This window comes from Apteryx rowi, unplaced genomic scaffold, assembly GCF_003343035.1.
Source record: "Apteryx rowi isolate R43461 unplaced genomic scaffold, aptRow1 scaffold_6, whole genome shotgun sequence".
NCBI lineage: Eukaryota > Metazoa > Chordata > Aves > Apterygiformes > Apterygidae > Apteryx > Apteryx rowi.
Window position 1 is genome coordinate 2,336,314 of NW_020450871.1, and position 14,966 is coordinate 2,351,279.

A 14,966-nucleotide genomic window follows, 5' to 3' on the forward strand; every position below is an offset into this window, starting at 1 on the left:
AATATAATAGATAAGGGTGGTTGGGTTTGGACAGGGATGAGGCTTTTAACTGGCTCTGTGTCCTGTGGTGCAGATATTAATGAACAGCGCTGCAAGCGTGCATGCACTGCACACTGGGATGCACTTAACTAATTGTCAGACATATTGAAGGTTAACATCTCTGAAAGTCCTGAGCATTGAAATGGCAACTTGCAGAATAGTTCAAATGTATTCTGACTGTGCCACAGCTGAAATCCTTACATCTGAGCTTCAGTGATTTGAGGTCCTTGAAGTTCTGGTTTTGCTGGATTAGAACGGTTACCCTTTACAAAAGGGAGGGGGGGAGGAAGGCTGGATGCTATTAAATGCTCAGTGCCAAGATATTTTGTTGTTTTCAGAAATGATTGTCTTAAAACTTTCCACTGATGTGAAAGATAAGATGTGAGAACTCCTCTTAGCAGGGTATCATCTATTCAGCTTTTGTGTGCAGAAGCATTCACATTCAGTCAAAAGCTTCTGGCTCAATATGTCAATACCTGATTAAGCAAAAAGAAATGCCTCTGCTTTGAATGTAAAAGCAGGGCTAAAGTAATTGTGCTGTGATAGTGGGTTAATGCTTCAAGGCAGTTCAGATTTCTTAATTAAGGACTGATTTCTGACATCAGGAATGTAAATTAGCAGCAATTATGTCTTTGTTCCATCTAGCACCTTTTCATTCAAAAAGTTTTACAAATGTTAATTGCTCCTCATAGACCCTTTCAGAAGGGTATTATCCTCAGTTGGGGAAACTGAGGAACAGCTTATGTGACTTGACCCAACTAGCACAGCTGGTTGGTGACAGAGTTGAGAATAAGCTGTGAAAGTCCGACTCAAATAGCCTACAACAGACTTTCTCCTTCAAAAGGGCTCCTAAAGTATCTGTGGAGCTCTGGCGATGCACGTATCCTTAAACTAGTTGCTAGGGTCTCCTCTATGCTGAAACACTAAGCTAAACCTATCTGACAAAGTTTATGGTTTGTTTTTTTTTTTTTTTTGTGATCGGACCTCTGCTATGCTGGATTTAGAGGGTAGTAAGCATGTAATTTTTCAACTTAATGATTATTTTTAAATGCTGTTCCAGCTAGAGCAGTTTCTAGTGTGAGTTGGATAATGCCTATCTGATTTCAAGCCTTATTACAATAAACCTGTGTTCAGAGTACATACCTTATGTAAACCCAGTTTAAACATGTTTTTATCTCAGCTTTAATGTGAAAGTAAGTGAAGACTGGAACTTAATTAAAACTTGAATCTGTAATCCATCCAGGAAGACATCAGCCTTTCACAGGTTTTGTGGGAGGCTTTAAGCTTATTCTTCCAAGGGTGCATTTATACTAGCTGCAATAGATGTCAGCTGTGTTTGAGTTAATGCTGCTACACTTTGACTGTTCTTTCTTGTATGGTCTTCATAATGTTAATTCCAGAGTAGCAGAAAGTTGGTACACTTTGACTATTAGTCATGCAAGATTTGACTTGTACTCGCAGGAGGTGTTACCTTATGTGGATTACCCATTGACATAAGAGTAGGGAAGCGAACGTGTTTCCCCACTGGCATAGGATAGTAGTAGCTCACCCATACAAACTTCTGTTATATAAATGTAGCTGTTGAAAGGCAAATCTATTTGTTTTTCCTTTTGCAGTCATATAGCAGATGATTCTTTACTCAATTCTAAGTCATTTAGCTTCAGTTTGCTCTAGCCTGAGACCTCCCTTAGTTCTTATAGGACAGGCTGTAACTTGCCTGCCCAGCCTCTCAGTTGTAGGATACTAAAAACTTGAAAAGTGAGGAATGAACCTGAGCTCCCAAACCCTCAAGTAATTATATTTATCTTTTCAGACTTTGTAACTTTCTCCTGGAAAATCCAGATTACCCAAAGAAGGAAGGCAGAGTGGTTTTAAATCCCAGCAGCAGCCTGCTTGCCAGCCAAGATGAGACAAAGGCAAGTGAGAAAGCCTCATCTATAGCGTGCCTCCCATTAAGTGTGCTTAACCTGAGCTGATCTTGGAATGTGGTGTTCTATTAGTGCATGTTTGTGGAGTGCCTGACTGAACTAGGCTCTCATAGGAGGCCTCTGGGTGCATTTAAACTGGTGTTAAATAACAAGTTAGTTGCTTGTAAGATGACTTCAAGACTCATGTTTTGCTACTGTATAGGTTCACCTTGTCTGCTTTTTTTCCCTTCAGCCAGTCCCTGCGTCCTGCCTGCTTGTTGGCTACCTCCCATCTGAAGTGTTCATTTTGGTCACTGATCTAATAATTCTTTGGTCCTTCTGTTGCATGAAGTAGACTGGGACATCAAGTCTCTTGTGTGGCGTTTAGGCGTTGCTTTTTAGCCTCTTAACTGAGAATCTCCCTACAGTTTTGTGGGTTTTTTGTTGTTTTTTCTTTTTCCTAGTAGTCTCTTTGACAAAGATTTTTCTCCCTGAGATGCTTTCTTTGAGTAAATTGAAATGGCTGTATGTGACTTGAGATGTAGATACTGAATACCTCTTTCTGCTCTGGGAAGTATCCCTCAAACTTGAGCCGGTGAAGCTGTTCACCCTTTACAGTAACACAAGACAGTGAGAAGAGGATATATTTGTGTAGCCACACTCAGATGACTTTAAGCTAGTTGGCTTGGATCCTGCTAGGAGCAGAGCTGCAGAGTGGTGCGGCTCAAGGCAGGTTACCTGCACAAGTGTGCACACCTGTAAGCTTCACATGCCATGCTGTGCTCTAAGCTCATGCTTGGGTATGTGCTCATAGCAAGGTGCCRTGTAACTTGGGTTTTGTGTGATCTGGCAGAAGTTCCTGACTGCTGAAAGATGGGTTGTTTGGGGTGATTTTGTGTGTCTGTAGAAGCCTTTTTATATCCTCTCTTGTCTTTTGCATTTTCTTAGGTGCCTAAAGTGGACTACTTTGACTTTTCCAAGCTTGCTCCACTTGATCAGCGATGCTTTATTCAAGCAGCTGACCTCCTTATGGCAGACTTCAAAATGCTGAGCAGCCAGGATATTAAGTGGGCACTACATGAACTCAAAGGACACTATGCAATCACACGAAAGGTTCTTCAGTTCAAATTTTTATTTATTTATTTTTTTACTAGTCACCTCCCCCGTCTGAGAGCGATGTGATGTCTCTTGCCTTACTGCACTATCTACTTGTGTGTATGATTGTATTTTTATAAGCTGCCTTTCCTTTCAAAAAGTATTTGATCTCCATTTAGTTGAGAGATTTGCAAAATTTATCAGCCACAGAAAGTTGTTGTACTTCTGTGTCCTAGGAAAGTTAGGAGGCACTAGCTAGTTGATGGTGGGTGATGGATTAAACTGAGAAATGCTCCTGTACTTTGCTGCTGAAGTGGGGCATAATTGCCAGTAAAGCCTAGACTAGCCAAGTCTTAAGACACTTAACTGCTGTCATTGGTTTCTAACTGACTACATATAATTGAAGAGGAGCCCAAGTCTCTTATTGGCCTGCTCCTCATTCTTATGATTTGCAAAATAAATCATATATTCCTTGTAAAAGAATGTAATTGTAATAGAGCTGCAAAGAAACTTGTTCTCAAGTATCAACAAGCTAAATGTGAATGCCATCTYAAGTTTTTGACCTGGAGCTACTCTTCTGATATGCTTCTCTTGAGCTTCTTTCTAAGACTTAACTTTAAAAAAGCAAAAACAAACAAGGGGCAAGCTGGTGGTTTTTTTCATTAGAGTGATTGAGTGTTGAGTAGCTGAACTGAGCAGGTGGTTCTAGCTCTAAACCTTCAGAAAAGAAGCTTCAAAAAAAATTGAGCTCTGTTGCATCAAAATGAACACTAGTTGTATTAGAGATAGGCCAAGGTGTTGCAAAGCATCGTTCAACTCTGCCTGAACAACACGTGGCTCTTTTGTGTTTATGAAATGATTGTTATAAATTCATAAAGCAACAAGATGGAAAAGGGTAGAGAAGTAGACTTGCCTTTATAGGGTGTTCAGCTTTCCTGCTTCTAAATTGATCTTATGCACAAGTTGTTCATGCAGTGGTTTAATTTGATGTGTTTGCTTCTGCTTTCTTCCAGAGAGCAGAAAGGATTTATGCCTGTATGTTGTTTTCTAGGCCTTTTCTGATGCCATCAAGAAATGGCAGGAGCTGTCTCCAGAAACCAGTGGRAAAAGAAAAAGGAGGAAAGAAATGAATCAGTTTTCATATATAGATTTCAAATTTGAGCAAGGTAAATACCAAGTGGTATGTGTGATGCTTTCTGCATGGATACTGTAAGCAGAGCTGGCTTGCAGCGGAAAGTACTATTGTTGGAAAGGGCTGTAGTTCCCATCTATGTCTCTGTCATTGTCTAGAATCTGTTTTGAAGATGCTCTTCRCTAGCGCATCTGCTCAGTGAAGTGCCGTTTGAGATGCTGAAGTTATGTAGCTGGTAGTGTAGAGGAGGAAGGGTTTAAGCTTTGCTCTTGCTGCCCCATCCCATTTCATTGTACCTTTAACTCTGCTTTAGGTGATGTGAAAATTGAGAAGCGGATGTTCTTCCTGGAGAATAAGAGACGGCACTGGAGGTCCTATGACCGGCTCTCACTTCTCCCACCGGTGCTGCTAGAGCAGGAATTTTATGAGCAGAAAGTTAAAGAGATGGCAGAGGTGAGAGTGGTAGGAGCTGCTTTGATCTTGTGGGACAAATTATTTCAGCCACTGTAGAGGCCTTGGCCTTAAGCGTGGAAATCTGTCTCTTTTGGAAGTCAAATACTGAACAAAATGTTGAATAACTGATGGCTTTTGCCCCTTTACTAACTGTTAACACTTAAAACTTTTTCAAAAATKAGTTACTTAGGGGAGGAAAAAGCCAAACAAGGAATTTTGTATTTGCCTAAATATATAGCTGTCACTTGCTGCTGAAAAGCTTCTGTATATCTGCTAATGCTGATTTTTAGTCCACGATGAAACACCTTTCTGGACTCTCTTTTATTACAAAGTAAAAGCTGTATTAATGAATTCTTTCCTCTAATAAGTAGCAGTCTCTTCTGCTTTTAGGCTTGTAATACAGCTCAGTGTTGGTGGTTAATAACAACTAGGCTCAAGGCAGACCATCCACTCACTTTTTCTGAAAGTTGGCAGTCGTGTCTCTCCAGAACTCCTTGTCCCATGTTGAGGTGCATGCATTTCAAAGCAGAGCCTTGCAACCCTTCCTGATGTGTTGTCTTCCCCTCATAATCTGACAAAAGACTGAATTCACAGCTCTGCAGCTACAGTCCTTTCTGAAGTAGCTTCTTAAAGATCAGTGTCTCTTAGGCAGATGATAGTGTTTCCTTTTAAACACAAAGCTCGTGTTCCTTGGGGCTTTCTCTGGAGGGACCTATCGAGTGAGATCTTGCCTGCCCRTAGAAACCTGAACTAATGGCCCTCCATAATCCAGAACTTGGTTCTTTGTTCTTGCTGCCTTTGCTTCTCCAGTCCATTTTAGCTGAATCATAGATAGTTTAATGGATTGGAAGGATGGGCTGAGTGATGTTGTAGGCAGACGGTGTGCCTTTTATGGTGATTTGTAAGTCTTGATAATGTAAAAGTGTTTAGGGGATGGAAAACTGGTTTATCCATTCTACAAATACAGATACACRTGTCTGTCTTACAGCATGCGGACTTTCTCCTTGCTCTGCAGATGAACGAGGAACAGTATCAGAAGGTCAGTATTGGCAATATGGTTCCTGGAGTTCGGTTTATATAGAGAGACTATTTTGCACTTACTACTTTGCAAACTTCTCTGGCTTCTGGAATAGAGTTTGTTTTCTAAAGGACTGCATTTGCACTGTGCTGCTTTTGCTGAGCTGGCAGAACCTACATAGTATGTGTTGTCTGGCTTTTAGAAAAGGTAGACAAGAGCTGAGTCCAGCAAGACAGTATTGATGTGTGTAATGATCTGTAGTAATTCAGTCAACTGCTGCTTGTATCTTTACTGGCCAGAACAAACATTGCAATAGAATTGTACCAGTTTAGCTCTTGCTACCCACATTATGGCTGCTTAAAACAGATTTGCTATTTTTGGAGCTCTGCCAGCAGAAAGGCCTTTCTCATTTGCAGAAAGGACTCTTTAAAAACAAACAAACAAAAAACCCCCTGAAAATTAAACCTTTCCCTTTAAATGAAGAGAAAGAGATAAGCTCAGCAGCTGTGGATTACATTTCTCTTTCTCGATGCCTGTTTCTCTTCAAACTTTGGAGATGTCAGACCTGTAAAGAAATGGGCATACTTACTCTTAACAATGGCAAGCTTCTCCACCTCTGCAGTGAAGAAGTCAAGGCAGGGCCTCTCCAGGCAAATGGGTAAATGTTCCTTTAGAGGGCAAAAGGTCTGAATCTTGCTTTTCCCTGTGTGAACTGTGCATATTCTCTGCTACTTCCTTGCAAGCACAGCTTCCCTAACCCAAGATGGTTCTCTGCCTGTGAGCTAAGAATTAGTCAAACACTGTTCTTCAGGGTTTTTTTGGGGTGGGAGGAGGGAATCTATCATGGAGGACATGTAGATGTTAAGTTACTTAACTGAGTTTCTGGGTTTGCTTTCTCATGGTGAGTTTCAACCACCAAAGAGGATATCTAATAGAATAATGTGTGTCTGTAGCTCATTTGTGTTTTTCTTATAATTAATGCTGGATTTTTTTAATGGATTGCAGTTGTGTGTGCCCACATCATTGCATTCTTATTTATTTCCAGCAGTGTTTGTTGGTGTGTTGCTATAGCTATTGATTTTTTGGATGCTGTTAATACCTCTGTTTATGGCTGCAGGATGGTCAGATGATAGAGTGCCGGTGCTGCTACGGGGAGTTTGCATTTGAAGAACTAACGCAGTGTGCAGATGGTCACTTGTTCTGCAAGGAGTGCCTAATTAAATATGCTCAGGAGGCAGTCTTTGGCTCTGGGAAGGTAAGGATTTCCCACCTGGAAATGGGGAAATGGGTAGACTGCTGTTGGAAGATTATGTTGCTGTTTGCAGAGTGTTGCTGAGACAAGATGCAACTGCACTTCCCAGGAAGTATTTGAATGGAATGAAGTCTTGAAATCCAAATCTGACAAGTCTGTCTCACCATCAAATGGATAGCCAAGAACTTCACAATGCGATCTTTGTTGAATAGGATTTCTGTCTTGCTGACCTCTAACTTGCTCCATGCTTAGCAACTTCTAATGGCTTATTAGGAAATTTTTTTACAGTGTTCATAGTAACAACTTGCACTTGTTGGTTTTGATTTACTAATTAATAAACCAATGGTATCTGCACAGAGAAAACAGTGCTTGTCTCTGATTTGGCCAGTCTCTTCCTAGCTAAAGCCTTGTTCTTCATAACTTCCTTGTGATCCCAGCTTAATTTGGGGGTCAATTCCTCTGCAGGACTACTAACCTTCTCAGTCTTATATAGAAGTGCTGATGCTACTAGGACGTGGTTACCAGAGTTGGTCCAAATGGTAAGGGAGCAACAGTTAGCAGTTATCCTGGTACTTAGCTGAGCTATAAATGAGTTATTAACCTGCTGTGAGGTATGCATGCTCCTTTGCCTCAGGATATGATGATCAAACTTTGGGGGGTACTCTAGGATCCGTATTTCATGTAACCATATAAACTGACAGGTGTACTACTTATGAGTGTATTGCCAAGAATAGAATATGCTGTTCATGAGCATGGTGCCAGCTCTTGGTGGGGAACATGCAGTGGTAACAAGCTGCTTTGTGGTCACGGTGGCTTTGGAGCAAGTGAACTGTAATCCCCGCTATCAACTTCATGCCCAGTGCTTGTCTGAGGCCTGATCTAGCTGATTAACTAGCCTTGTTCGTACCACAGCAAGCCCCCTACTCTGTTCTCTGGCAGTCATCTGCTGATTTAAGCTCTCCTCTCTATAAGCAAAGCTCTGTGATGATTGTATTTGGAAATGTTCTGGGTGCTGAGTCTTCTTGTATTTACCACTAGAAACATACTGAAACTGAGTGCTCTCCTCTCCTTCCAATTGTAGTCAGAGCTCAGCTGCATGGAAGGGAGTTGCACGTGTTCATTCCCCACCAGCGAGCTGGAGAAGGTGCTTCCAGAGAACATCCTTTGTAAATACTATGAGCGGAAAGCTGAGGAGGAGGTGGCTGCTGCCTGTGCAGATGAGCTTGTCAGGTAGGTCTCCAATGCAGGATACATGAGTCGGAATGGATGAACTGGAGGAAATCCTGTACTTTCTGTTGTAGAAAACTGTCCTCCAGAACCATAAATGTGTGCTGACTATGGGGCAGGCAGTTGTCAAAGAGCTGCCTTAGAGTTTAAGGCTTCTGCTTTCCTCTGACTGTTCTTATTTAGTGCAGTCTGCCTTCCTTTGACTAGGAGCAGATTAAAATTCAGTAAGGCTGAATCCCCCATCATGTGCCAGCCCTGTGCTGATCCTCTAAACTACATGGTCAAAAGCAGTGCTGAGCATATAATATTTTGATTGCAAACAGGGAAGTGATCAAAGAAATATGAGCAAAAAGACAGTAGTCGGCAAATCCTTTGGCAGGCGTTTGGCTGGCAGCCTTGTTAACAGCCACATAGCTGTTTGACTAAATCCACTTTCTGCAAAGATTTGTTTGGCCCTGTGTTTGTTTGGCCTATTAATAGCATCTTCTTCTGGACTGCAGGTGTCCATTCTGTAACTTCCCAGCTCTACTGGACAATGATGTGAAGCGGTTCAGCTGTCCTAATCCCCGCTGCAGAAAGGTAATTGGTCACACTTGCCATTTGGTCTCTTCTGGAGTGTTGGGCTGGAGAGCTGGGAGGACAGCTCACTTCCTAGCAGCAGGTGAATGAACATCTGATGTGGCTGCACGGGACAGCAAAGTATTTGCTGGATACTACTGACGTTTGGTAAAATTGTGTGGCTAGACGGATTGATTTCAGGGCACTGATACGGACATGGTGATTCACTTTCACGTGGCAGGCTTGGAAGACATTGGCCAAAAAGAAAAGCCTCTAAGTGCCTTAGACTGTTTTGCATGTACAGAAGTGCTTTAGGTGAACAGGGAGCAGGGTGTTTAAAAGCATAGAAACAAATTGTAATCTGTTATCTAATAAATTCTGGAGAACAAGCTGAAAAAAACTCATCTGCTGTCCTTAGCAGAATTTGGCATGTTGCATTTTTCTCTTATGCCACCATTTGAATACAGATTCAGCTGGTAGTGAATAAAATTTATTTGAAGAGCTCGCTTAAATGTGCGCCTTTGAAGGGCAGAAGATCTTTGTGCTTTTCAAGTTGGTTAATAGCCATAACAGAAGAATCATCTGGCCCGATGACTGGGCAGAATGGGGAAACTTACTGCTGCTACTGCTACATGTTTATTTTTCTGCAGAACAGATGGTACAGAAATGTGTTTTGGAGTCTCCTGAATGTACGTTAAACCCTGCTTACATCTGGTGCCAGTGAGTTGGGGCTGACATAGTATCTGTGCTTAGCGCTAATACTGTGGGGCATCTTGCATAACTTTAGCCACAACAACGAATTCTCATGCAATATTCAGAGCTGCCTATCCCCCAGCAGAGATTTCTGCTAATCACAGAAATTCCTTTTGAATGCATAGACCATACGCTTGTAGCTGCCAAAGCTTTGGGTTCTCATTTTGAAGTCATACCACTGTTTGCCTCTATTGAAAAAGTAATAGACTTTGTATAAGAAGTCAAATTTTGTTGTCTGGAGAAATTGAAGTTGCTAGTAGTGAACTTCATATTCTGTTATGAAAATTGAATATACTGGGRGGGAAAGTCACTTATGAAAGATGCACAATTCCATTTTTGATCTTTAATCTCCAGATACGTTTTGCTAACATTAGCATTCGGGAAAACCCTCTCAATTCTGGATCATCCAGATTTCATGAGCAAGGAGGTTGGATTGCCATTAGGTGGCACTGTTGATTCAGCTTTAAATCGTTCTTTTTTCCTTTCTCCGTTTTTGCAAAAAACAAGCTGTTCTCAGTATCAACACCATAGAACAGAATTTAGGCTTAAACAATGTGAACGTTTCAATGTATAAAATAATTTGAAGTACTTCTTAAAAATGTGTAATATGGCACAATAAATGTGGCAAGAGAGTCAGTGCTGCAAGTGTTCTCTTCCCTCTGGTCTGCTGTTTCATTTCCTTCCTAGGGCGCTATTTGTTCCCCCTCCCTGGGGCTGCAGCATTCCAGTGGGCTGGATTTCTGGTTTCCTGGACAGCTTGTGTTGATTCATTAGCTGAAAATCTGCTGAGTAGCTTAGGGCTCTTAGAAATCTAAAAGACTTTGGGATTTGAAGTCTGTAGGATGACAAACTGAGCTAGCCGGATGTGTTAGTGTCTCATCTCAGCAACTGCAGTGGTCTTTCATGTTCCTGCTGCCTTGTTTCGTTCCAGAGTGAAGAATTTCAATTCATGTTCTTGCTTGCAGGAAGTTGCCTGTAGGGAGGAAAGGGCTAATCTAGCCCTTTCCTCTATGGGAACTCCACGGAGGTTGGAAAGGATGCACTGGTTTTCCTAGCAGTGCCTCTGGCAGACTTTGTGGTAGTGATGAGTGATCCTGGAAGGAGTTCCTCTCTGGCTGGAAGGACTGTGCTTGCACAACTGAACTGAAAGTGAGGGGAAGTATGAAAAGGGTGAAAAGGGATAGGTCAAAACGTGCCTCTCAACCTCCAGACTAAAAGGGTGGGGAGAGGAGGACCAGGTRCTGGTTCTGTTGCATTTCAGTGCTCCTTTACCTGGATCCTCTGTCCTGCTTCTATAGCTCATGTTGATATTCTTTGGCTTTCTATTAAATCTTGCAGAGAGGTTGATTCACATTTGGATCAGATATGGATGTACTGTAAAGTATGTGATGGAAACCAGCCAGAAGCCTTTATTTTGGCTGTGTATGTGGATTGGGCCCAATAAAAGAGGAGCACTAGGCACACCCAGCTTGCTGCTTACRCATTGCACCTCGCAGGGACTGAAACGTGGCTAGCTGTAACCTCTGCACTGGTTGCCAGTTGCCGCCTTTGGTGGCTGAATGGATGCATGAAGAGCATGCAGATGAGCCTGCACCATCTGTCAGTGCCATTGTGGCTCCAGCTGTGTTGCGAGAAGTTTGGCTCTTAGTTAGGTGGCTAGGCCTTGCATCTTAATGTCACTGGCTCTTGCTGGGTGGAGGAGAAGCTTAATTAGCCAAAGGAAGGTTGTCCAAGCCACCCTGCGAATGCAGTCTCCCATGTATTTGCAGTCTGAGCATGCGGTGGGGGAGAATCAGCTTTTGCTCAGCTGGCTGACATGAGACCTGTCTGAGTTCTGAGGTTTTGCTCTCTAGCGAGTCCCTCGCAGCATGTTCTCAGCAGCCGTGTGCACAGCATGAGGATTCCCGGCAGCTGGCTCGGCCAGCCTCCATCTTGTTGTCCATGCGTGGATCTCCGTGTGGAAGTGGTGCTCGACTTTCCCTTCTCTAATGATGCACAGTTTTCCGCAGTGCGTTCTCACATCACAAAAGGTCACCCAAACTCAAGCTGCCGATTCTGGTAAAGCTATGAAAGACACATTGCAGGTTGATTTCTTAAGTACTAGGAAGTGAGTGTGTACATTCATGTGTTGGGGAATTTCTGTTTCCCACCAGAAAAGGAAGTCCTCCTCACTCTAGCTCCCTCCTCCCAGTATCCCAGATCGTGCACGAAGACGCGGCTTTTGTTCAGAGGCTGCCGGGGGCGGGGGAGCTGCTCCCCTCTTTGCAGTCTGGGCACAAAGCGCTGCAGGGCTTTCCGCCAGCCACGAGCTCGGGAGGGGAAAGCCGTCGTTGCCATGGAAGTACGGCCCGGAGCCGTGCTGCGCTGTCCCTCGAGGTGCCAGGGAGCTAAAACCCTAYGCGGTCGTTTTGTAGCCACCTTGCAGGGACTTGCATTTCCAAGGCTTTAACTCCTTTGCGTAACTTGCAGGACTGAATTGCTGCCTGGATGTAAAAAGCGATTGCTGCTGGCGGCCCAGTGCTGAGCTGTGTAGCCCTCTGACTAGGCTGCTGCCACTCTTGTTCATGACTACGTCGTCGTGCATCCCGTTAATGAGGCTGTGCTTAGGGAATGAATTGGCCTGCTGGGTGTCTGAACCGTTGTGCTGGGAAAATGAGCATCGATGTGCCTGTGTGAGATGGATGAACTCTTYGCTGTCCTGCCTTTTCATCTCAAGGATAGACTCGCTGGCCAAAAGCAATCCTTGTGTGTACTTTTAATTTGCAGAACTAAGATGTGGTGTTTTAGGGGACTTCTTAAGCTGCTAGAATTTCTTATGATTGATTTCAAGGTGCTGGCYGAACAGATGCACCCAGCTGCTTTTTAACCTTCATTTTCTTTTGGAAGATGAACAGGTTTAAGCTTGTACAGAGCTCTGCCTAGTAAGCTGTGTCTGAACATGGCTTTTCTTAGCAGGGTGCTAACACGGCATCCACAGCGTATGTTAATAAACATAAGTCATGTCATATAGTTTACAGCAACTTCAGTACGAGTGGCCTTTCTTGCTGAAATAACAAATTGTTGCGTGATCAGCCAGATTTAAAGTTATAAAAGCAGCTAACAGGGCATTCTGCAAGGCCTGTGTGATCGCTGTACCTGGTGTGGTAATGGAGCAAGCAGCTGTTCCTGATTCAGAGGTAGATAATGAGGCAGCCCAAGCCACCTATGATCCAGTTACAAGCGTTTTATAGGGTGCAAGGGAAATGWTTGTGTAATCAAATACCCAGCGGCAGCAGCAGATGTGTTTAGGATGACATAATCCTTCCAAGGATGTTATCCAATGCATGCCACGGTGCCATGCTGGAGGCTGGGCTGTTGTTGCCCAGAGCTGCCCTTCCCAAACACCAAACACTTTGCGGTGTTAGCCTTAAACTGTATCAAGACTTGTCGCTGGCAGGGTGCATGTGCAACATGGGGGGGGGGGGGACAAAAAATATCATTCTGGTTGAAGAAATTGAGCTTGAACAGAATGCCTCAGAGTAGGCTGTGCATGTGGAGAATTACTTAATTCTCCTTGTTTTGCAACATGTTTTCCCAGCTGCTGAAGTCTCTCAGTCAGCTTCCTGACAGCAGTGCAAACATTTTGAAGGTCCCATGGTCCTGTCTCGTTCTCTGTGCAGCAGTTCTTATCCCCGTTCTTTGTATGYTTTTTCTTGGACATATTTATTTGGATGCAGTTGTCACTTATAGCTTACCCCTCTGCTTTAGTGGAGAGCAGAGCTGAAGATGGCAGTTGCTTATGGTAAACCCCTGTAATTCCTTTTTGATGGCACTAACCTCAACATCCAACTCCCATGTTTAAATTTCCATCCTGTGTCTATGTGAATGTGGTTTAGCAGAATTTGTTGGGATGAGGAGGAAATGGAAATGTGGTGTGGAGGATCTTGCTTCTTGTCTTACTGGTGGAGCTTGGGAATGGAGTACTTGTGTGCTTGCATACAGTCTTGTCTGGAGGCCTGTCTGCTGCTTGTCTCATCCAACAGAACAATTTTGAAGCTGTTAATGTTCGCTACCATCTTCCTCCTCAGCACTGCATGGGTGAAATCCCCTGCTCCAGAGTTTCAAGCTTTCTTCTCCAGCTCAGTGCCTTTGCTGCACCCTTCTTAAATGAGTGGTGTGCATGGGAACACACTCCACTATAGTGCTGCCAAAACCACAACAAATGGCAAGTTTCCGTCTGTCATCTCGGCTCGGCTCTGAGGCACTCTGCCGCTGGGCAGGCGATTCATTTTTCTTCCATAAAAGGACATTGAAACTTGTCTGTAGCGGCGGTGCTCTCTGTGCTGCAGTCAGTGAGCAAGGCAGGCGGAGATGCTATCAGCGGCAGCGCTGGCAATACTGCAGCAGGAGCTCCCGTGATTTCAGTATCTGTTCGCGGGAGGGAGGGACCAAGGGCGAAGGTGGGGTTGAGGTGATTGTAGGCTGCAGATAACACCCCACTCGACTTTCCTGCCAAGTGCTAAAGAAAGAGATAACAGGAGGGTGCTCCCGATGCAGCAAAGCCTTAAAAGTACAATCCCACGTAGGAAGAGTGTGCGTGTGCAAAACCATGTGATGTGTCCTATTGAGGCGTGTAGGGTCAAAGCTGCACGGGGAGTGCTGAGAGTCAGGAGATCTTCCCATGAGGAATGCTGAGAGTCAGGAGATCTCATCCCAAGCTTTCTGCTGGGCAGCTGCTTGCCTTTCCTGGGGGCATGAGGAAAGGCCAAGGAGACTCCTTGCGTCCCGGCTGTACTGTGCATGTCTGCTTGTTCTGCTGATGGCTTGCTGCCTCTCTGAGAAGGAGCACCCAGGAAAGTCAGTGAGCAGGAGTGAGTTGTTGCCACCAGAGCAAGTCCTGTAGCTTGCTTCAAGTGTATCCTTGGTCTGGGCTGGGAGCAGCTACAAGTATTGACTGGTGCCAGCAGTAACTTGCTCCGAAATGCCACTTTTCTGGGAGGAGGTACAGTGGTCATGTCTCCCTGCCTTGTGACTAGATACCTGCCCTCCTTCCTCAGGACATGTAGGAATGGGCTGTAGGTGCTTCAAGAATATCTCACGGGGAAAGTGGGCTGCTGCAGGAGCAGACTGGATTCATTGTGGAGGTGGGGTGCAGAGAGCCCATCAGTGGGAGCTCAGATGCTGCTGCTTTTACAAGGTCAAGTCTGTTTATGCAGTGGTATGTGGAAATGCTTCGCTTGATAAATGAGTCTGACAGAGGAAGAGAGAGCAAAGCCCAGCTTGAAAATGGACCTGAGGAAAGAGGTCAGTTTAAATGGGGTATCTGTCTCTTGGAAGAAAAAAGTTGCTGAAAGCAAGAACTCAAGCTAGTCTCTTTAAAAATAGACCATGTAAGTCAGTGCAATTCAAGCAACAAAGCTTACTCCTGTGCTTGGCTTCTGCCTTATATAGCAATATCCATTCAGTGAAAAAGCAATTCTTCCACTGTTTACTGACCAGTGAATACCTCTTTGTCAGGTCCATAAGAGGTAGTGCTATCTTCCCTTCATAGCT

The 14,966-nt window shown here is 43.9% G+C and overlaps 1 protein-coding gene across 9 annotated transcripts in view; it reads left to right on the top strand.

The window, feature by feature from the left end:
• The window catches only part of RNF216 (ring finger protein 216), an 86,555-nt gene that overhangs the window by 24,536 nt on the left and 47,053 nt on the right, over positions 1-14,966 (top strand). For 8 of the 9 annotated variants that reach the window (XM_026083074.1, XM_026083069.1, XM_026083070.1 and 5 more), the window contains 8 exons: positions 1,853-1,955; positions 2,895-3,059; positions 4,093-4,207; positions 4,487-4,626; positions 5,615-5,665; positions 6,762-6,899; positions 7,978-8,126; positions 8,624-8,702. In XM_026083074.1, coding sequence (XP_025938859.1) covers positions 1,853-1,955; positions 2,895-3,059; positions 4,093-4,207; positions 4,487-4,626; positions 5,615-5,665; positions 6,762-6,899; positions 7,978-8,126; positions 8,624-8,702 — 940 coding nt within the window. The remainder of the gene's footprint in view (positions 1-1,852; positions 1,956-2,894; positions 3,060-4,092; positions 4,208-4,486; positions 4,627-5,614; positions 5,666-6,761; positions 6,900-7,977; positions 8,127-8,623; positions 8,703-14,966) is intronic. The other variant, XM_026083078.1, reaches the window with a different exon arrangement.